At 43.1% G+C, this 22,763-nt stretch overlaps 1 protein-coding gene and 1 long non-coding RNA gene across 8 annotated transcripts in view; one reads left to right on the top strand and one right to left on the bottom strand.

Annotated features, from left to right (window-relative positions):
• adgrb3 (adhesion G protein-coupled receptor B3) overlaps positions 1-22,763 on the top strand; it is a 111,261-nt gene that overhangs the window by 80,069 nt on the left and 8,429 nt on the right. For 4 of the 6 annotated variants that reach the window (XM_047335189.1, XM_047335190.1, XM_035605487.2 and 1 more), the window contains 7 exons: positions 8,061-8,187; positions 9,285-9,388; positions 9,500-9,602; positions 18,779-18,929; positions 20,778-20,847; positions 21,252-21,318; positions 22,502-22,605. In XM_047335189.1, the coding sequence (XP_047191145.1) occupies positions 8,061-8,187; positions 9,285-9,388; positions 9,500-9,602; positions 18,779-18,929; positions 20,778-20,847; positions 21,252-21,318; positions 22,502-22,605 (726 nt within the window). The remainder of the gene's footprint in view (positions 1-8,060; positions 8,188-9,284; positions 9,389-9,499; positions 9,603-18,778; positions 18,930-20,777; positions 20,848-21,251; positions 21,319-22,501; positions 22,606-22,763) is intronic. The other 2 variants (XM_047335191.1, XM_047335188.1) reach the window with 1 other exon arrangement.
• On the bottom strand, positions 1,922-18,895 carry LOC124850754. Of its 2 annotated transcripts, XR_007031617.1 has the most exons (4): positions 18,759-18,895; positions 18,163-18,353; positions 17,682-17,828; positions 15,885-16,045 (listed from the first exon to the last, which is right to left on the bottom strand). It is a non-coding gene; the product is annotated as an uncharacterized LOC124850754 (long non-coding RNA). The 2 variants fall into 2 exon arrangements; XR_007031616.1 differs by lacking the exons at positions 15,885-16,045; positions 18,759-18,895 and adding an exon at positions 1,922-2,299 and having other exon boundaries at positions 18,163-18,384.

Here is a 22,763-nt window from a genome sequence, read left to right as displayed (position 1 = left end):
ACAACGGAAGTCCAATATTGCTTGCACATCACGTGACTCATGTAGACTTCAGAACTTCGATTTTTGGCAATTAGTAGTCAATAAATGTACCGATTTACAATAAATCAGACCGACATGCCCATGTGGTTACTCTATGTAGTTAGTCAATACGTTTTTTTAAATCATAAATAAATCATAAATCATAATCCACTAAAATGCTTCAATGCGCATGTTGATTCAGATGTGCACTGACTCTGCTGCTGCTCACTTCCCTGGAACTATTGAGAGGCTCCATGATCCGCCATTGCTGGGCGCGAAAATGGTCCATTGGAGTGAAAGGAGTTGTCGCGACTCTCATTAGACGGCTCTGTTGGAAACCCAATACACGAACAGAAATGTTTAATAAGTTCAAGTTCTACTCAAAACATGCGACATTTCAACACCTTAAAAAAATACCCACTTTCTCCATAATAAATGCCAAAATTTATTCCACACTAGCAGTGACCAAAGTCAGTATTTCCAAACACACCAAGAATTGAGGTGATATACATTATTAAATAATGTGTTAACAATAATTAGTAGGGCACTACATTTATTTACACCTGAGCTGATGAGCCAATCAGCAAGGTGCCCTCTGTAGTTGAACTGTCCAATTGGAGCAGGAGATGATCCACCCCTGCCATGCTCGTGTTTGGCTTATCCCCTCCAGGCATCTGCTAATTGCTAACCCTAACCCCTAGCTCCAATCAGAAGCAGAGTGAGGGCTATATAGCGATGGATTCCATACATTCTTCCTTCACATTGTGATTTTCTGTTTGTCCCATATTTTGCAATGCAGAGAAAATTGGACGGGTACATTTTTAATAAGGTACAATTAAATCTTAATAATGGCAACACTAGAAAAATGTATTGTTCCAAAGGGGAAATTGGGAGCAATTAGAGAGACAACAAGCATTTCTCATGTACATTTTTTTATATTTTATTAAGTAAGACACTGGTTAAATGAAAATAATTTGATATATTAAAATCAATATAGTTAAGCCAAAGTATGCCAGCAAAACACTTTAGAATAAATTAACAAATGAGTAGTTTCCTTTTTTTTGTTTAGAAATACAAGATCCATATTATTTTATGATACATCTTCAAACTAAGTTTTTTAATCAACTACTAACTTAACTCCAACTAAGGCATTTAAATTATGCATTTTTTTTATTATTTAGAGTCTGAGAAGGGGTACGACACGGGTACTTTTATTTTCGATATGTTTCAATATGTTTTGTACTTTTAGCAAAACAAACGTAGGTAATAATAATCATACATAAATGTTCTAAAACTGATTGTCTGGATCAGTGAGATGTTAAAGATGCATTTTTTTTCATTTTAGATAATGAAGCAGAAATCAGTCAACAATAGAATCACTCCCCAAAGCAATATGAATTTCTCTTTTACAAGTAAAATAAGCAAAAATACTCCTTCTAATGTCATGCATTGGCTAGTTGCATATCCAGAGAAGTGTGGGATCATCTGCTGCACCCAGCTGACTCATAAATTACCATTTAAAGTACAGTAACAAAGAAAATAAATTAATTAAACAATAAAACATTCATAAATAAACATGTTGATATGCAACTCCTGTGTTATAGAAAATAAAACACTGGAGCATCCAGAGAGCCAATATCTGTCATTTCCCCTTTTATTTAATCTTCATGTCTGCAGCTCCACAGCACCGAATGTAAATAGCTCAGATGTATACACTTTTATTACTCTTTCAAATGTCAATATTTTCAGCTATCAAACAAGCCTGGAATTACCAATATCCCACCACTGTGCCAAGAGGTGTGTGTGTGGGGGGGGGGGGGGGGGGGGGGGGGGGTTATGGGTTATGCGATAACCCTGTGATATCCCTGCTGGTGGAATAATTCTAATTACAATCAAATTCTGTTCTGTTCCATTTAAAAAAATCACTGCAAAGATTTAACACTCTTGAAAACAAAGTTTAATTGCAAATCCAGCACAAGTAATTACTTGTCACCCTGTCTAAGCTTAGAACTCATCATTTTTTAAATGGTTTAGGAAGAATAATTAATCTCACTGTGAGTCCTGTAATCACTAAACTAGCAGAACAAAAACAAAATTAAAGAATGACATTACAAGCATCCTTTGAGCATTCTCCCACAATTAGATGCTTTTAAACTCCTCTGAATCTTTGTAAAGCAGTGGACAGAAACACATGACAGTCTTTCTGTCTTTTTCAATCAGGCAGGTTTTAGCGATGCCTCTTTGATTATCCAGCAGAGTCTTGTAGAGGCCAAACGCCAGGCTGAAAGGCACAACCGTTATCAGCTAACAACTTGCCACATCATGGATTAACAGCATCTCAACCCTTTGATAAAACATCTTTAAAACACAGCATTTTTTTTTACTGACTGCCACATTTATTACATTCAGATTTATTTCCCCTTGTTCAATCTTTTTTTGCTTTCCCTCCAAAGCACACTGAAGGTAATAAATTATATGTTTACTATGATGTTCTTGTTACAAATAAATGTAGTTTCCTTTATGGTGCAGTACAACCAAACAGATTGCAAACTTTACGGGCAAACATGTACAATATGTTTGCAATAACTGCAGAGGGGAAACAAGGTGCTCAGACTCAGACCACAGAATTAAATGTTTCTTCCTTTTTAAGACGCACAGTTTTTTTTATCTGAGTAGATTGAACTAATTAATAATAGTCTAAATGATATATTGAGAATGTTAGGTGATACCTTCTAATAACAACACAATCCTTCACCAAGCAGTTTATTGATGAGCTTACTGCCATATTTTACTGTAAAGAACATTAAACATCTTCAATGAGTGTACAATGATAACAAACTATTCAAAGATACTTTCAGAGTTATTACAATATTAGAAAAACTGTCTAAATTGAAAAACAGGAACCAAAAAAAAAAATATTTTCAAACCTTTGACGACCAAAGATTTTGTTACCTGAATTGATGAGCAGTTGAATGTTGCAATTCTACTTTTACCAATAAATGTGTCAGATTACTGAACAGTTCATACCACAAATGTGCAGCAACTCTCCGTTTCCTGTGGCATCAACAACTATTAATCATTTACATGTCGAGGTGTGAAATGCAGCTGTCGCAGCGTTTGGTTTCTCAAACATCTGGCCATTCTGGATTTGAGCCAAACAGGCCACCATGGACACGGCCAACTGAGGCCACGCTACAGAACCGAGATAGGCCTCCACTGCATGTTTTGGTTCTCCATCATCTTGGTCCTATAGTTTAACTAGCTACAAGAATCCGCCATCCACACGCCTGGCTCTTATAGTTATGTAATACAAGCACTTACTTTGTGTGCCATCCTAATTGAAGCTGAGATGCAGAACTTTACCTTAGTCAGGGGTGTAAAGTTAACAGCATAAACATAACCTGCAGTCTTTAATTATATGCAGTGTTAGAATTAATGTCCTTTTTATGTTGTGTGTGAAGCTTGATTCATATTGTAATTAATAATATTTGTCACCACTTCCTTTTGATTCTGTTTAATCTACTTACGTTTAAAGCTACTTAAGGAGTTTGGCAAGTTGTGTAAACACTAAATGCACCAGCAGCCGGTGATATACTGCATGTTCAAGGCTCAGGATTTACGTGCTCAGCTTTATCTTTCACTTTTATTTAATTTGATTTAAGTTTTATAAATTCTTAGCTTCAATCGTTCTCATTCTGTCGAAAGAGCACTTCTCCCTTGACGTCAAGCTTCTTTGACAAATCAGCAGTTGCTGAGCTTTTTTGACGTCATAGACCCTCAAACAGACTCACACTTGATCAGAATCAGTCCCAGGGTCCCCTTGTGGCAAGGTTCTTGTTGTTTTTTTAAGCTGGTAATCCCCATTCAACGCCCGAGATGGGGGGGAAGATAATGTTGCGAATTCCTGTTGGATTCATCTATAATGAAATCCAAAACACTCCTGGTTTCTGTTTGTGCCTCTGGTTTGCCACTCTGCACCGATCTCCGTGATCTGTAAAATGGGTGTCGGCAGGCAGAAGAAGGGGCGATGTGGGCGACGTTTATGGAGTGTCTAATCTTTGCTGCAGCATGGACTCCTACTGGGCTGATGAGGGCACTAAGCATGTGTTTGTTGACTGCAGGAGGTATCGCTGTATTTGTACATGTGAATGCCAGGCTGTGAGTTGGAATAAATCACATGTAAACCCTGACATAGTACATGCCCTGATTGCTACATAAAAAAATATGTCCATCATCAAGAGATCCAAGATGGATGATATACATATATATATATATATAGCAGTGTCATATGATAAAATGACCGACATATGAGAACAACATGGGCTTAAAAAGCTGCAACCTTTTCTGGTCAATTACTGTGTGATGTTGCGCCATCTTGTTTTTGCATGCAGGTTACAATGCCTCATTGTTTGACTCTAAAGTGCACAGCTTTAGTATCTGGATAAGTTATGTGTTTAGTAATACGATCTCTTTGACTGGAGGAACTCAATCTGTCACAGTTCACCAAAGAACATCATTCTGAATGGAGCTTTTAGCAGCTGTCTATCTCTGTTTCAGTTAGACACAACAGTTTAAATACTGAATGTCACTAAAGCCCTTGATGACTTTTTATGCCCATCCGCTGTCACTTTTCTTGCGTCTCTTGACACGCAAATATGTTGAAATTGGAGCATGATTAAATTCACATTGCCCTCTTGGAAGTGTAATGCAAAGTTGTCAAAACAGCACTTCGAGGATGGAAAGTGGTCGACAAAGGGTATGTGACGGATGTCATGTCATCAGTCTCACTGTGGTTAACATCAACACTGACACATTCTCTCGGGGACATTTTATATTCTAGGGCCACCAGGCTCCTGATAAGGTCAGACAACACATCAAGCGTGGCGTACATAAATCCCCAGTCAGGGATGTTCTCCCGTCAGCTTCTCCCGCTGGCACAAAGAGGAGGCAAACCTCCAGCATGTCAAAAGTTGGAAATGGATCATGCTCACTAGTGGAATGTTAGATTCATGCTGAAGTTATCGTTAAATACTATCAATCTATATGTCATATCACAAAGAAAAGTGTACATTGGAGAGAGGGTTTGTTTCTGAATGTGACAATCATTTTTCAAGAGTACAACAGCCCTATATTCAATGGTTTATCGCCAGTGGGCAGCTGTGTGAAGGAAGTGATGCTTGACGGCCGTCCAGCACTTCTTCAGCGCCCATCTTTCTACCTGGAACAATAAGAAAGCCAACGCTACAATTAAATAATGTCCCCAAGCCGTGTTGAGAGGTTGTTTCCCATCATGTACAACCTCCCCAAAAGCAATTTGAAATATTGGAAGTACTTTGCTGTCTGCCACTTCTTGCGGGGCTCATACTTCATGGAAGGTTTGTTTAGCGCTGCCAGAAAGCAGCATCCATCTTTGTTTCAAAAGGTGCAGCTTGCAAGATGCTCAGACACATCGACTGATGGAAAACTACCACAAACAAAGCTTAAAGAGATGCATCGCTTTGCACCATTTTCTGCCACCGAGGAAGGTGCAAGTTGCAAAAGTAAATCAAGTCCTTAAAGTGCAAAAACCATGTCATCAGCGACAGTTTTTTTGTCAGTGACTGGAGGTCAAGCTTTAAGTTCACTCTCCAAGTTAACGTAACGAAACATGGCACTGATTGTGGTACAGAACCGGGGTCTTTATTGCACCCACTGGTGCCTCGTGTTAGTCACACTGCCAGAAATGTTGTTTTCGGTCTCTATCGTGCCTTCGTTTGGCTTCTAGGTTAAAGGAATTTAAATTATTTTCAAACGACGTGTCTTAGAACATTTCCAATGTTATTCTGCCCTCCTAGTCATTAGTACGGGTTAATCGAGTGTCTGTTTATTCATATTACGCGGCGCAGCTCAGTCGTGTCACAAACCTTACTTGGTGGAAAAGCCTCGTTGAAGACTTTACTTTTATTCATTGTCGTGAGATGTCAGTCCTTAAACCTTCTTTTTTTATGAAGCCATTGAAGAAGTCCTTGAAAATGGTGCACCCATTATGTTCCGCAGACCTTAAAGATGTGATTCAGGTTGTCCCGCTGATTCTCCTGTGAGATAGTTCTTCCACTGACATTAAAGTGATTGCGTTACCTTACTTTCCATTTGAAGAACAATTGCATTTTTTCCTAATAAACTGCCTCTCATTTTTAAATGTGTCAGCTTCAAGTGCATATAGAACATAAGCAACTGTTTTTTTTTCACGTGCGCAGTCGAGAGGCAAAGCAAAATCATTGGTGAGTTATGAAGGGAGGGGGTATAGGGGGTTGTATGGTGTGAGGAAAATTGCTTTATGACTTTATTGCTGTGCACAGACACTGCAGAGTAGTGGCCCTGCTTGGAAATGTGCAGCTGGGGCTGACTTGGCACACAAATCAACAGGGTTAGGCAGTGTGCATTTTTTACATTGAAATCAGCGGTGCAGTACAGTATGTGTCTTGTTCTGCTGGATTTTGGAGTGTGAAAAGACAGATGGGTGTTTTTTTTGTCTTCTTCTTGTTCTGGACAACAGGTGTTGAGGAAACACCGTGGATGGTTTTCTGTGTTTGTGGCGAAGACTGCAGGAGGTCTGACCACGGCACGGTGTCTGTGTCAGTAGAGTTTCCGTGTGGGCTATTTGGACCAATCAATGAGGATTGGGATTCCTGAAAAATTTGCAAAAATGAGTGATGGGGAGAGGGAGGGAGGGAGGGAGGGCTGACAAATGGATGAAGAAGCGTTACAGTCCCACAGGCATCTGAGCGGCGTGAAGCCACGTCCGGCTGCGACCATTGGCGCTGCGTACGCGGGGTGGCCCCAGTTGTGAGGCGTCTCCGCAGGCGGCATCTGGTGGTGGTGGTGTGTGTGTGTGTGGGGGGGGGGGGGGGGGGGGCGGACACGGATAACAACCGAAAACGCCATTTAACCACGTCACGCCACCAGACTGGCAGCCGGTGTATGAGCGGATCCTGCGACGGCGTGCGTTTATTACCCCCCCCCCCCCCCCCCTCACGCCGGAGGAGAGGAACAGAGTGTCAGTCTGATGCTGTCCGCCGTTTCCAGGGTGAAAGTCCGCCCGAGGAAGCATCCTCCACGAGCTGCTGCTTAGAACGGGAGGAAGAAAAGAGAGAGAGGGAGAGAGAGAGAGAGAGAGAGAGGGAGGATAACAGGAGCGTTGAGAGAAAAAGAGAGGAATACGGGGGGGATAGGGGATCTCTCAGAAAATAAGAGACATGCAGGTAAATATGAAACGCATCATCTCTCTACGTGTTGTGATATGTCCGCCGTCGGTATTTTATTCTGCGTGTTGGCGAATCCATCAGCACCGGTCTGCCTGGACAGCTCCGTGTCCCCCCGCCTCCATCCCTCCATCCCTCCTCCGCCTCCTCCTCCTCCTGCTCCGTGTCTCTCTGCCTCTCCATCCCTCCATCCCTCCTCCTCCTCCTCCTGCTCCGTGTCTCTCTGCCTCTCCATCCCTCCATCCCTCCTCCTCCTCCTCCTGCTCCGTGTCTCTCTGCCTCTCCATCCCTCCATCCCTCCTCCTCCTCCTCCTGCTCCGTGTCTCTCTGCCTCTCCATCCCTCCATCCCTCCTCCTCCTCCTCCTGCTCCGTGTCTCTCTGCCTCTCCATCCCTCCATCCCTCCTCCTCCTCCTCCTGCTCCGTGTCTCTCTGCCTCTCCATCCCTCCATCCCTCCTCCTCCTCCTGCTCCGTGTCTCTCTGCCTCTCCATCCGCTCCAGCTGGAACGCTTGCTCGTGGCCACACATGAGCCGTGTCGATGTCTCTCTCTCTTTTTTTCGTGTTGGGTTGTTTTGTTGTTTTCCTTACGACGCGGAAGACGCGCCCCCACAGCCCTCGCTTCCGATAAGTAGTGACATTAGAAAATAAGAAGAAGAAGAAGAAGAAGAAGAAGAAGCGATGTCGATAAGTCACGTGAAGTCGTGCCACCGCTGGAATTAAAAAAAAACCCCAACAACCCCCCCCGACCAACCTCGGTGCCTCTGCCTCCCCTTCCCCTCCTCCCTCTCTCCTCCTCGCAGGAACGACTCTTGGGGAGCCTGGTCCTCGAAGGGATGCAGAACGGTGCTCACAGATGCATCCCACACGAAATGCCTGTGTGATCGAGTGTCTACCATCGCCATTTTGGCTCGGCAACCAAGAGAAATAGTAAGTGGGCTATGTCGATGTGTTATTCAGTGTGGCTTTTTGCATGGGGCGATGGAATAGAGAGAGAGAGAAAAAAAAAAAAACGCTGCCTGCGTGTGTGTGTGAGCGCGTCTGTGTGTGCGTGTGTCACTGCTGCGACTGGGAATTGAATCTTTGCTGTGCTAATCCCGTTAAATACTAATTCAGCTGTAAAGAGGGGGGGGGGGGGGTTATTTTCTATAGTTTGCACATAGGTACAGATAACTCTGCGTGCACGCGCAAGGGCGTGCTGATGCTCGTCAGCGTGCGTCCTCCTCATCGATCAGAAGACGCTCATCCGTTATCCCGAGATGAGGGATGAGCAGTTTATTATATATGCAACGTCGCACACGTTGTTTCTCTTTTCTCCAGGTGAGGTTTTCCCTCAGCCACATGTCTTCTCCCCCCCCCCCATGTGCTGAGATAAGACTACTGTAAAAGAACCCGGAGCCTGTATTTTCACGAGAAGATAAAGTAATTAACATTGAGAACATGGAGTACTTACACCGTGGCCTCTGCATATGTGGCACACAGCAGGAAACCGGATAACACAAATGGATCTATTCCTTCGCCTCCATCAGGCCTCCGAGCATCCAACAGCAGAATGGCGGCCTGTAATGTGGACATGAAAGTTGATCTCTTGCTAACGATTCGCTGGGGACTAGTGTGTGTGTGTGTGTGTGTTGTCTGAAACATCATTAGTGTGCCTAATGGTATAGCTCCAAATTGCAGGCCTTGTGATTGGCCATCGTACACGAAGACTGAATCAAACGAAAACAACACTTTAATGCACTTGAGGCGAGAGTCCAGTGTCTTCGGTGGCGTCGGCCATTCATCGCTTTGTAATATCATTTCCGGTGGAAAGTTTTTTGGGCATATGCATCTCAGACAACCTTCGAGCCCACGCATACATGGCCGGGCTCACAGTACATTAAAGGAGCCCTCTGTGGAGGGTTCGCATTGGCAGTGGATGTTTTGATTGGTTCCCCTCTCTGGGGCAACAATAAAGATTTACTGTCCCGCATGAACCCCGTCCAACCTCCCACTGACTGGTTTGCTTTGCTCCGTCTCCTTCACAGACCATGGAGTACTCAGGGGTCCCATCTGTGACATTGATAGTTGGCTGTGGTCTGTCCTGCCTCGCCTTGATCACGTTGGCAGTGATCTATGCTGTGCTGTGGAGGTAACGGCGACACTTGCATCGGATCACGTGATGATGTTGTTTGGTTTGCGCCACAATTGGAAGAAATGCACTGATTTCGGTTGCTCTCATCTTTCTTTCTGTTCCGTTTAGGTATATTCGCTCGGAGCGATCCATCATCCTGCTTAACTTCTGCTTATCTATAATCTGCTCGAACATACTGATCCTTGTTGGACAAACGCAGACCCACAATGTGGTAAGTGTCAATTTAAGTTTCTTGTTTTTTTGTGTTGTTTTTTTTTCAGCACGGTGTGAAGGCCCATTGAGTTGAACACGAGTTAATGGTGACACATCACTGTGGCCTTGAAAAGAGCTCTCAGTGCTCTTTGTTTTGAGAGCAACTCTTTGTGATCTTCGAGTGCAAGCGTGTTGTGACAGATGTACAGTGGTACAGTGCATCATACAGAATATCACAAAGTTCCTCTTTATGATTTTTATCAACTCCATCACAATCACCCCCTCCCGATAAATTTGAGGAATGTCAATCAGCTTTTTGCTTTTTTTTGAAAAGGCTGAGATTATACTACACTCACCAGAAATGTAATCTACAAAATAGTGCCTTTGGTGTGCCAGATGTTCGCTCTGTCAATGAGCATGAAAACAAGAACATAACCGAGAGATTAAAGCCCCTTTCAAGCTCATTACTCATTTTCTTTTTGGGTTTTTGCACTGAGAAGCCATTCATATTTCATCCAAATGGAATGTTAAGTATTTTTAATGACTCTATCAGATGCAGTTTTACTCTGCTTCGGCTCAGGACCATTGGTCTTTACTCAGATGTTCCTGGTGTCCTCTGATGAAATTAAGGGGAACCCCAATCTGTTGGCTCTGAGACGACGCTGACCTTCATTTGCGATTTGAAATGTTGTGCCACGATGTAAAGTACGAAAAGTAACAAAAAAATACTGTCATATCACTTTATGATTAAATTCTGATGCTAGTTTTATTGCTGTCGCTTCAAATGTAACGCACTAGGATTGTTGACAACTCAGAATGGGCATTTGGCAGCAAAGGACATTCAACAGCGTAGGAGCAGAAAGGCAGACGTGATGCGCCAGGAGAAATATTGCTCCAGTCAATCAGAGACAAATGAAATTATTGTGATGCCGCCCAGAAAGGAGCCTCTAATGGTGACAATAAAGTGCGGTTTAAAGTTAGGGGTTGAAGGATAAAGGCGGAGCTCCAACTTAGATCTGCTGTGCAGTGTGCATTACTCAAATGACTCAAGGCCATGACAGAGGGATGTGACGCTGCTCGGATGTCGACGAGAGCCGAAGTTCACATCCAATCAGCAGGATTCAGAAGGACGACCGCCACGGTTAAAGGACCGGCTCCAATAAATATGTATCACTTCTCCCTCTCCGGCTCCGTAACTAGCCAGTAAACGAGTGGCTAATGTAAAAGATTGTTTGGCAAACAGTAGTTGGGATTTACAAGCTGCCCACACAGATGCACTTCTCAGTCACTTGGCAGCACTGCAGAATGACACAGTGTCCCATCACTCAGACATGTATTGTGTTGCCATACTCCCAGTATATACCTGTACCTTTTGAAGGAGTGCATTATTTGCTTTCCCCCTTTGTTTTTATGTCCCGCTACTACTTATCAATTCATTCTCTTTGGTTTTAGTTCAACAGCACATGTAAAACAGGAGCCAACATATTTTAAAGAGCTTGCAAAAAAAATACATGTCTGGGGAGTCCTATTGAGAAATGCATTTGTTGGTGCCATGCAGCACACAGGCTACCTCCGCTGTGCTTGAAGGTAGGACTTATTCCGGGAGCAGACGTGCCTGCCAGCAGTTGGGGCTCATAATGAAAACCAGACCCTGCTCATAAATCAAAATGCTTCCTCCTATTAATGAATACATTTCCCCTTGTCCAATGAAAAATGAAATGGGAGTAAATGATTGAATGAGCGAAACAAGGAGGAAAAACAGTTTGTTTTGAGAACCTTTAGTGTCCGGTTTCTGCTGACACTAAGATGGGAACAAATGGCGCTAACTGTAACCATTCACCTGAAACCGACTTAGTTATTACTATGCAGACAATTAAAAACAACGGACACACTTGATGAGCCTTATACGTTTCCTTGCCGGCCCTGACATATGTGCCACCGAGTAGTAAGCAAGGCCATGAATGCACGACGCTTTAGGGCCTTTTTTAATTTTTTTATTCTTTTAAAGCGGAGCTGATTTGAAGCCTTGTCAGATTCAATCAGGGCTCCAGTCATCTCCTGTCTTGATTACGAGGAGCACCACTTGACATGGAATACTCACCCGGCATGCTTCTAATAGGATATCTGTCTCTGAAATCTGCAAAGAGATTATATGGGTTTTTAGAAAAACCCACTGACATACTGCAGATGTCACTTCAGCGTCTCCCAGAATGACTCGAGAGACGACCTTGCCTGACTCACCGGCTGCCAAATTAAAGCAGCGCTGACGAGATTTGTATTCGTACGGGGCCAACATACAGTAATTATTTATACTGAACATTAAAGCTGCGCTCATCAATGTTTTTCCAGATTAACGGTATATCAGATGACTGTGTGAACGGAAAGAGGGTCTCCTGTTGAGATGAAACCCACAGATATTTATCTGATTCACCTGCTACCTGCCCAGCACCAGACGTAGTTTTCAAACTAACTAGGCTAACAAACCAACTGAACAAAGTGAAGGATTCTGCCACTTATGAGAGACTAATTTCCCTCAGGATTGGGAGAGTAAATATCCATCATGCGGTCAGACACAGGACTTCAAATAAATGCTAATATTGCTCTGCTGGATATGATCAGGCAACTGTTTGCTAACAATTCCACACGTCGAATTTTCAATGTGTATCAATTTTCCCCCGATATTAGAAAAATACAGGTTTGATATTAAATTCTATAGTTTCAAATTTCTGTAACATCAGAAATTACTTTTGTATATATACACACAATAGATGATGGTCTTCATGAGCAAGAAGACATGAAAATCATTATATTTCTTTTGTATTTCTAAAGTGGATGAAACAAGAAACTCACAAGATTGCATTATTTTAAAAGTCAAAATTAAATATAAGAATTCATTTAAATTATACCAGAATGTGTTCAAATAACTCAAACAGAATTTGTTCCGTCGGCCTCGAGAAAACTGAAGCAAACCAACTTTCCCAGGTCGAGTAATATACATGAACATTGCTGTTGGTCTAGTCAGGTTGGAAAGCTGCATTTGTCTTGTGGATCTCCACGGAGCCACAGTGCGTGTAAAAACTTCCGGGCAAATGAATTTATTTGTACCATTGTACCATTGTGTTTTCTTGAATATGTCTCTCCTGCAGTAATACTATTTGAGAAATATCTCGCATGTTGGATCAGACGCTCTGTCGAGCTCGGTGTTTGAGCGGTACGCCAACATGAGGAGAGAACATAACCCCGGTGTGGGTTTAATTGCCACGCTGCCTGACACCGCCTCACTTGTTTTTCCTCCAACTCTTGTGAGAAGTGCATATAATTGGCTCCAGTGTTTGTGGATTCAGAGTTGCTCATCATCTAATAAGAATCATCTCCTTGCTGTGGAGGTGTCCTCTGGGAGCGAGGAGTCAGTGAGTCACCTTTGCCTGTGTCTGTGCCTTTTCCTTTGTCCTCTGTCATTGTACATCTTGGTTCACCGAATGAGGAAAAACAAAGAGAAACAGACACTGTTGGGGTTTTTTTCCGGGGGAGCTACAGGAGCATAAGGGAGTTAGAGAGGATGTTCCTGAAAAATGTTCACACTACAGTGAGTAAAACTACACGAGTGGGGGTCAAGGTGTCCAAGGTCTACCGTGTGTAAACTTGTCCTTTCAGAGAAGTTAATAAACTCATCAACCCAGATTTTGTAGCTTTTATGTAGCAATATAGACTAACTCAGCATGTAATAAAGTTACATCTGCCCAAAGGACACAGTTCTCCTGAATACCTAAAATTAGAATCAGAAATGATCACCTTTTGTTTGAAACCTTTGTTTGCATGTACTGTATCAACACAGATGTCTTATCAAAGCTGGCAGTATGTCAAAAAGAAATATCCTTATACCTATTAAGATTGACAATTCTCTTTTTAAATGAAATGTACTCAACAATTCCCATGGCATTTGTAAATCCAGCGCCTCCATATGTTTTCAGCTGCAACATTATTATACTTATAGTAGAAGAGATATAAAAATCACAGGTTTTGAGGTTCTTGATGAGTTTAAAAAAAACAGAGAATGGAATATGTTGTTTTTTTTTACTTATTATTGAAATGATTGAGGAATAAAAAGCAACGGTTAAACTTTGTAGTGATGATGCAGCTCATTCCCAAACCCTTGGCAGCCACCCGCTCAAATCCTCTGGTGAGGTTCGGCAGGATAATGTACGCATTGTTTAGAGCCCCGTGAGTGTTACATATTGAAGTGAAGTAGGCAGAAGTAGAAGTCTTACAAATGCGAGTTCACTTCACGTTGGTGTGAGGCACAGTCGTGGGACAGGCAACACAAGTGGGCATTTTCCGACTGCGGCGTGCAAACGCGGTGTGTCTTGCTCCCTGGTTCTCTGTGGTTCAACAACTCTTTGCCACCACCAACCACCACCACTTGGGTTGTTTGGAGTTTTATTGTCCTCCACCCAAGCACCTACTCTTTAAAGCACCGGGGCATTTGATGCCTCAGCCTCCTCCTCCCACACTGACGCAGAAGGGTAGGGAAGATAAAGCCGGTGTTATACACGAACTGTACAGTAGATACAGCGCAGTTACTGTACTGCGCTTCTCACCGACAAGCTAATTCTCAAACCAAAGTATTGCAATATTTGAAAATAGACACTGTCAACGTTATTATACAGCTAATTAATTAATCTGTAATTGATATTACATATAACAAAATAATGAATAGTGTTTGGCAAATAAAAAGGCCTCAGAGGAAAATAATTTATTCAATTTATTGCTACAACAATACTGTATGTAACTCCCCCCCCCCCCACCCTTATTCATTCTAGTGGCCTATCATGGCATTATGAAACCAAGTGTGCAACATTTCTTGGCAATTAGGTTTTCAGTTCATAATATCACTGAGGCTCAGACTTGTATTCAATTTTTTTTCTTGCCCTGAACTTGAACTTTCATTATTGACCTGGCCTGAAGTAAACCCCACCGCCCCGTAATCTTACCTTCATGTCTATCAACTCTGCAAGGTATTTAATGTGGTCCCTTCATCAGATCCTCTGTTTCCATGGATACTGACACAGTGCACTCAACATCTCCCGGCATTTGCCTTTCTAAAGGGCACTGTGAACTCATCTCTTTTTTAGTCCCGACTGCCTACGTCCAGCAACACTAGAAGTAGCTTCGGCTTTGAGTCTCCAAGCAGCATAGCTTTGATGGTTTCTCCTTCTCCTGTCGTCTCCTTAGAATGTAAAATGGCTGTTTTTTTTCAGTCATGTTTATCCATTAATTAATTACACACAACACCGTGGCATGCAGGGCTGTGCGATATAACTGAAATCTCTTATAGAGATAGAGTTAATTTCATATCCAGATAACGATACACATCGTTACCCTTACCCTTTTCTCAACTGCGTAAATTGGGGCCAGGTCTTTGCAAATGTAAGTTGTAATGGGGGATGTTATGTGGCGTTTGTTTTCGGACATTCAACCGTACCTGCGTGGTTTTCATCCACAGAATCTCTCTGTAACTGTTTAGCGTGATTCTCGTGTAGGTAGTAAAAGAGGGTATTGGTTTTGGGGACCAGTTTATTGTTCAAAGTGTGATTTTCTGGTCCACGTCAGACTTTTCATCCCCAAGCCCTCCTTTTGCTTTAGCTCGTTTTGTCTTGGCTGGTCGGAGCCCTTCTCTTGTTCAGAATCATGTCATGTTGGCTTTTGTTGCCTTTGTACACATTTTTTTGCCTGGACATAAAAGATTTTGGCAGATACATTTTAAGAGGCTGGAATATTTAATGATGAATTATCAGAAAATGTCCAACATAATGTGTTATCTGCCAAAACTGATATTATGATGTTATAATTAAAAAACGTAGCTCTCACCTTTTATGTCCAGGCAACAGCATCATATATTTTCCCTGCAGATATCTTCTGCAATTACATTTGGCCAGTCGTTGTTAATCTGACATTGCAACTTTTTTCCGTTCACTGTTGCCACTCCGTTGCCAGGATATTACAGAATGTATTTAATGTATCCTGTCAGTGTAAGCAGGGTGATTATATTTTACAGCCTTCTCATTTTACCCTCATTTTCTTTGAAATTGGTCATTTGAAACTACAAGCCTGCCAATTACACTTAAGTATAATCCAGTTAGGAATGGGATTATAACATGCACCTTAATCCACGTGACGTGAATTTTAATGAATATTTCTACCTGAACCCACATTTGCGGTACAATAGTAAATATCCTTTGTGGGGTTTCCCACTTCCTAGGCATAAGGTAACGCATAAGATTATTGTTATTTACGAACCCTATGAGCACTACAGGGGATGGATGGGTTTAGTGTGGTTCTCTCAGTGGGGATGTTAAGTGTATGGGAGATCTCACAGTATGGCGTAGACGCCCCGGGACAGGATGATACACTTCAATCTTCCCCTCTTTGTGCCGTGTCACTCAGATTGCCAAAGCTTCAACACTGCAAACAATCCGAAGTGAAAGAAGAAGAAAAAAAAGGAAGCTTAATCTCTTCTCACTCACAGATGTCAGCGTGCAATGACAAAATTCTCAAGAACTTTTTTATTATTTCTAATCCTCCTCTAAACAATCTCATTTGGAGAGGCCTCTCTCCGGAACAAAGACGGACGAGTTAATGAAGCTGAAAAGTGCCGCCGTATTGTCAAGCCTGAGTGTAATCTGCTGGCCCAGACACGTGCGCTCTCTATCATTCGAGCGCTGTTGTGTTCTGCTGCCCCCTCCTCCCTGTGTAAAACGGTTGACCTTGGCTCACATGCCTCCAGGTGGGATCCCCAGCATACTAATGAGGGTAGTGCAGAGGAACGCTATGCTGTGGCTTTTCTGTGTCGGCTGGCCCGGCTCTGACCTTTCCTGCTCTCGTCCACCTGTGTTGCTGCAGTTCAAAATGATGCTTTTGTTAATTCACTGCACAGGATGGTACGTCAGTGGATATAGTCTGGACGGACAAATGCTCTCGGTGGTGCTGTGAGAAAAGTTCAACGGAATCTCCGACACACGACTGTGCGAACGGCCACGGCTCTATTTTCTAAATTCATCACTTATGGTCGAAGCCTCCTGTGAGATAGCGGAAGTTGCAGTTAGCTTGCTATTCCCAATGGCTTAAAGTGGATATGTCTTGTAACAGAAGTGGCTGTGCCCACTCCCGAAGGCATATTATTTGGGGAAAGTAGCTAATCCACCTTCAATTTAGAAAACCATGCTACTGCTTTGTTGTCGTCGTTGTTGTTGTTGCTCTTTGGATTTTGTCAAAAATTATGTTTTACTAAGTTAGTATTTTCTGAAATGTTGTTGAGCTACACTATCAATGATCTTAAATTCGTTCCACATGTCCATGTTATAGTTTAGTGGGAACTCTTTAAAAACAGAATAAACCCTGTAGGTAATGTTGAAGGAAATTTAACCAGAGACCAGTCTCAGAGTCTGCCCCCAGATCAGTTGAGATCCGGGTGCTATAATTCCACACAATTCACATCATTTTCATTCTCATCAAACCATTCAGGGACTCAATAATATTCCGTCCAAAGAAATATCATTTAGAGTTTAATGTTTCTCCACTTTTCTTAAAAACTTTGTTGTATCATCCCTCCCCGTGCTGTAGGGTCAGAGATGATGGTTTCTCAAGAGTGAGCAGATTAAATGCACGCGGTCATGGACCAGTGGACAAACAACCGTGAGCATACATGAACGAGCTGATATGAAAACTCTGCTCTGAAACCAAGAGACCAGAGACCAGAGGCTGTGATGTGCCAAAGAGCAAAGAGCTGCTCCACTGATGGCAAAAAGAACAGCGATTAATATATTGAATGCTCACTATAGCCCATGATTTTTTCTTTTATTGTGGTGCTTTCAAACACACCGCGAATCACAGAAAACCACCTGAAGGCGACTGCAGGAGTCTGCACCTGTACGCCACAGTGTGACATCAAACATTTGGTTTGGAGGGAGGAAGCAGTGCCATGTGTTCACAATTCCAATTGCATATTTCCTATCTTTCTACGACCAAACCTCACTCAGCCGGCAGCCGGAGAAGATTAAAAAATAAAGTTAGGTTCAGACAGTAACATGAATTGTCTTACCTTATGATGTGCTGTCACGTTAAATTCTGTTTTAGTCCAAAACTCCGCTCAAGCCAACAAATCCAACGTCTCTGTGTAACTTTGTAATGCTTCCTCGCTGTTGGCGAATGGTGTTGTTGACATGGATTTGGAGGCTGTCCGTGGATTCTGTTGGCACAGGTCATGTTCAGATGTTATGCTATGGATTGCTAGAGGTTTTGGGCTACAACTATTAGATGCATGACTATCAACGTTCTCATGGCCAAATGCCCTTAGCAAGTTTTGGAGCTAAAGCCAAAGCTCTTGCCAAAGCATGCAATTATGTTTTGGCATTAAAAGAGAACAGCTTTTAGGGGAGGGGAAATAGGTCTGCTGGTTGAACTAAGAGCTCTTTGCTGGTTAGGAGTAGCCTTGTAATGCCGGAGCATCTTCTATCTCCAACATGTTGAATCTTCAAGACAGAATCGAGAGTGACGCGCTCATGTCCAAGTGTCTCAGTCACCTTGTGCTCTGTGGTGAAAGAATTCCAGTCCAGTTCCTTCATTCAAGTCTTTGTCCTTTATTTTTTCTGCGAAGAAAACACGCGCTCACACCCAGCCCTCTCATTTTCCAGGTCTTTTTTTCTCTCCATTGTCTCTGCTTGTCCTACATCACGTTTTCAACCCGCTGCATGCATCTTATCATGGTTTCATCCTGGGCAGAGAGAAGACAAGTAATTATGGCAGAATGATGGAATTAACGAGCACTGCACTCGTGTCATTGTGTATATTAATGGGTAGTCTGGATGAAGACAGCAGTTTTTAGATATAGCATAATTAATTTGTCTTTGCCCATGTAACAAGACAGTGTTTCTGCAGGAGGGGTTGATGTCTTAACATAAGTATTGTCTCATTTAACCTACTTGCAAACTTTAATATGTGATATATTTAATATTCAAGATGCAACATGTTTTATTGTCATACCACCTCAACAAGTATAACGGTTTGAAAAAACATGCAGGGAAGCTCTGTAGTAGCACAAGTTAAGTAAGTATTAAAAGTCGCTTTTCTGTACATGCGACGCTCTTGTCCACAGTCAGTGAATGTTTCTCTTCCTGACCTTTTTTCTCGTATCAATAGGGCGTCTGCGTCATGACAACGGCCTTACTGCACTTCTTCTTCCTGGCATCGTTCTGCTGGGTCCTCACAGAAGCCTGGCAGTCCTACATGGCAGTGACGGGAAAGGTTCGCACTCGGCTCATCCGCAAGCGCTTTCTGTGCCTGGGCTGGGGTGAGTATTAAGCAGCATGTCTCCCTAAAGCCTCTCCATTATCTCCCATTATGCCTCGCTGCTGCCATGTTCTCTCAAGGTCTTTGGTCAAGGTGTCTACCCGAGTGAATGCGTCTTTTCGGTCCACCGTTCTCATCCTGTCCGCAGCCGGGTCTTCGTCCTATCAGGCTCTTTGTTGTGGTACTTTTGTGTTCCAGTCAAGCTCGCTGAGGGCTGGGTAAATGGACCGGCCTTGAGCAGTGTGTGTGTGTGTGTGTGGGGCGGGGGGCAGCAGACTGGTGCGGTTCTCCCTTAGCAGGTTGCAATGACCTTATGTCTGATAAACAGGGTGTGAGTCGAGCATTCGCGCCGCAGCAGAACACATTTCATTTGATTCCCTCACAAATAGAGCTCAGGAGGATGCATCGTTGACAGAGCTACAAAGATGTCTGAATTCATACACTCAAGCTGGGTGTTAGTTCGAGCTGGGTGATCGTACACGATCTGAAATGCTCTGCAGAATCTAATGTTCAGTCATTCGTAACATTCACCTGTAAAATAATTCACGGTTCACAAAGGAAAAATATAATCTTTTAGAATTTTGCTACAGGGACAGATTTGAATCAGTCTGGGACTCCGATAATTAGGTTCCTGCTGCCTCCCACGCTGTGCTCCCTGCACTAACACATCACACCACAAAAAGATAAAACAATGGCAATTAGAGTAGAGCACATCGGAAGTTGGAAATTCCAATCTATATACACGTCTGTCATTAACACAGATGTGTATACAATTTTTGCCTTCATCTGATAAATGTCAGTGTGAATCCTTGTCCAAAGGGTTCTTTCTTACAGACTACTAGATATCTCTCTTTAAAAAAAAAAAAAATCTATTTGATTATGAAAGAGCCCACACTCATTCTTCTTGTTACCTAGCAACAAACAAGGCTCTCTTAGTCATTGCAGTGCCACCGCCTGCTGCAAAAAAAAATGGACGAATGCTGTTCTACAATCACAAAAGTAAGATTAAAAAAAGTCTTAAAAGGCGATTTAATGATGAATAAGACGGTTGGTGTCTTGTTGTGTGACAATAAAATGCATTATATACAATGCGACAGTTTTAACAGATGAAAACGTTGAAACAAAAGCGATTCTGATCCCCTGCAGATTACCACCTGCACCCAAAGAGAATTCTCAACACTGATTTCTGAAGTGACGGTGCAACGCACGGTACCTGTTGTCTCTCAATTCCGCCCGCTTGAACTGCAGTGTCTCCGCCAGCCGGTGATTTACGACGTGCTTGTGTACACTCGACACTCTTTACCTCCTCAGCACTGCAGAGAGGCGGCGGATGGCCACGGGGCCTTTGCCTCGTGCCTCCAGGAAACTGATTACATCAATAGCACCTGCCCGAGCCGAGAGAGAGAGAAAGCGTTAATATTCCGAGCACACAGTGGAGAGGGCCGAATCCATTACACCGATCCATAATGAGGAGCAATACAGCAAAGGATTCCTTCGTAGGAATGGTGCGCAGAAGTTTCTCACAGCGCAGTGATGTTGTGTGGTTTTTCTGCACTTGATGCGCCGCTGCCATTTTCCCAATGCACAGCACACTCTGTTCTCTTCGTCCATTCAGTGTGATAGTGCACGGCGCACGTTGAGCGGATTTTTCTTTGAAATGCATGTTGTCGACCAGGCGCTCCGAGACGACTGCATAGTCTGACGCCGTGGCTCCTAATGGAGTGAATCTAGTTGCACTTTGTGTGATGACTAGGAGGCGCAGAGGCTCCGAAGATTTATGTATTTATCCTCTCAGTTCTGACAGGCAACTGGAACTGCTCAAATAACTATCGATTGTTTTCTGTTCCAGGGTTACCAGCTTTGGTGGTCGCTGTTTCGATGGGATTCACCAAAACAAAGGGCTACGGGACACCCCTATAGTAAGTTTTCCTTGGTACCTGAACGCATTATTCAGCACACAAGCCAGTGGGTTCACGGACAAAACGCTCCAGAGTCACGATTAAGTGCTTCTGCCGTGGCTTACGTATTCCTAAACTGCGCCATAAACACAGTCCCCTGAACCCAATCAAATTTTCAAAATAGCGCAGCAAGACCCCAATTTCCACTGAGTTGTATCCCTGCTGGATACCGAACGCATAAACACTGCTTAAAATCTCTTTAGCATTTCATTACCCCGTGAAAACTTTGGAAATAGAGTTACAGCATATGGCACATCTCCCCTGACAGTCAAGGGGGGAAACACAATTGTGTGCTGGCGTGCGCTATTAACTTGGATGTTAATGGCGTGGTGGGAGTTAACTGTTTTTCCCCGCTTCCCCTGCAGCTGTTGGCTGTCTTTGGAGGGTGGGCTCCTGTATGCCTTCGTTGGACCTGCAGCTGCTGTTGTTCTGGTACGTTTTCACTCGTCCACGTTTCACTTTTACATGCTGAGAAAACAAGGGGAATATAGATTTTTCCTGTCTGAGGAATATCACAAGAATGTCCTTTTAAATCACAAATCTTTGCGAAGCTTATTGTTGTGTATAACAATGATATTTATCTGACATTGCGCTGCTGTTTTCAAACAACAAGTTGCTCACAGACCGTGGTGTAGTTTCACAGATGGCACGGTATCGATGTGGTACAACAACCGCGCTGCGTCAAAAGACGATGGACCTGGAGGAACTCACTCAGGTTTCAAAGTAGTGAGCGTCCCATCAGGCAGCGTGCTCAAGCTGTGAGGCTATGAATTATTTATGACCCACAATTTGTACAAAATCTACCATACTGGAGTCTTTTAATCATCTCGCCTTTACATTGTCGTACAGCGAGGATTACACAAAGATTGAGAGGAGGGAGGAGGGAGGACGTCGAACACAGAGAGATGTTTTTTCTTTGTCGCGACCTCCGTCCTGCGGTGGGAACAAGACATCTCAGTTTGAGCGCCAGACACGCACAAGACTCGACGTCTTTCTGCGCCGCGGTTTTCATTTTGTGATGAACCTCAGAATAAACACCATGCTGCTGGCATCACTGTATTGATACTGTGACATCATGATGTAATGTCTCGCAGAAACAAAGCGCGTCGGGTAAAACCATCGTACCCAGATGTGTTTGTAGCAATACTTGATGAACTCTTTGTCTCAGCCGCAGGGATTTGAAATAGACCATAGCTTAATGTTTTGGAGAGTTGTCTTCTGGTGCTGCTGTAAATCTCCCTCAGTTGTATATTAGCGTGGGCACTGCGAATAATAGGAGAAGGTGCCTTTGAGAAGACGAGTGTTTCTTGTCCGGGAGATCTTTTTCTCAAGGCGGTTGTGCGGGCCTGAGTGGGCAGGGCTCGTCTCATCCACCGGCTGAAATGTCACAGAGATGAGCAAACAATAGAAGCTGGAGGTCAAAGCTCAGTGCAGACGGGAAATTTAACGCCCGTGGGATAATGACATGAATCACCACGGCTACCTCAAAGGGGATGTCAAGCTGGGGAAATGAAAATAAATATTACACATTGATTTTTCTTTTTTAAAAATGATCTTGATGCGGTGGATTTATTGAAACGTTAATATTCCCCCGCTGCCTTTTTGCTATTGACAGGTCAACATGGTGATCGGTATCCTGGTGTTTAACAAACTCGTGTCCAGAGACGGCATACTGGAGAAGAAGCTGAAGCACCGAGCAGGGTATGACAGCACGTCCTTGTTAGTACCTCCACTTTTTCTTCCAAACATATTTTCTTATTCTTTAACATCATGCAAAAATATACATAATGCTTATAGATTCTTTTATGGAGATGTAGACCCCCCCCCCCCTTTCCTTGCCGCTGAAAGGGAATTAGAGGTATCAACATAAAGAGGTC

The sequence above is a fragment of the Scophthalmus maximus genome, chromosome 10, assembly GCF_022379125.1.
Source record: "Scophthalmus maximus strain ysfricsl-2021 chromosome 10, ASM2237912v1, whole genome shotgun sequence".
Classification (NCBI taxonomy): domain Eukaryota; kingdom Metazoa; phylum Chordata; class Actinopteri; order Pleuronectiformes; family Scophthalmidae; genus Scophthalmus; species Scophthalmus maximus.
Note: the sequence above shows the minus strand (reverse complement) of the source record. Positions and strands in the feature narration are given on the sequence as shown.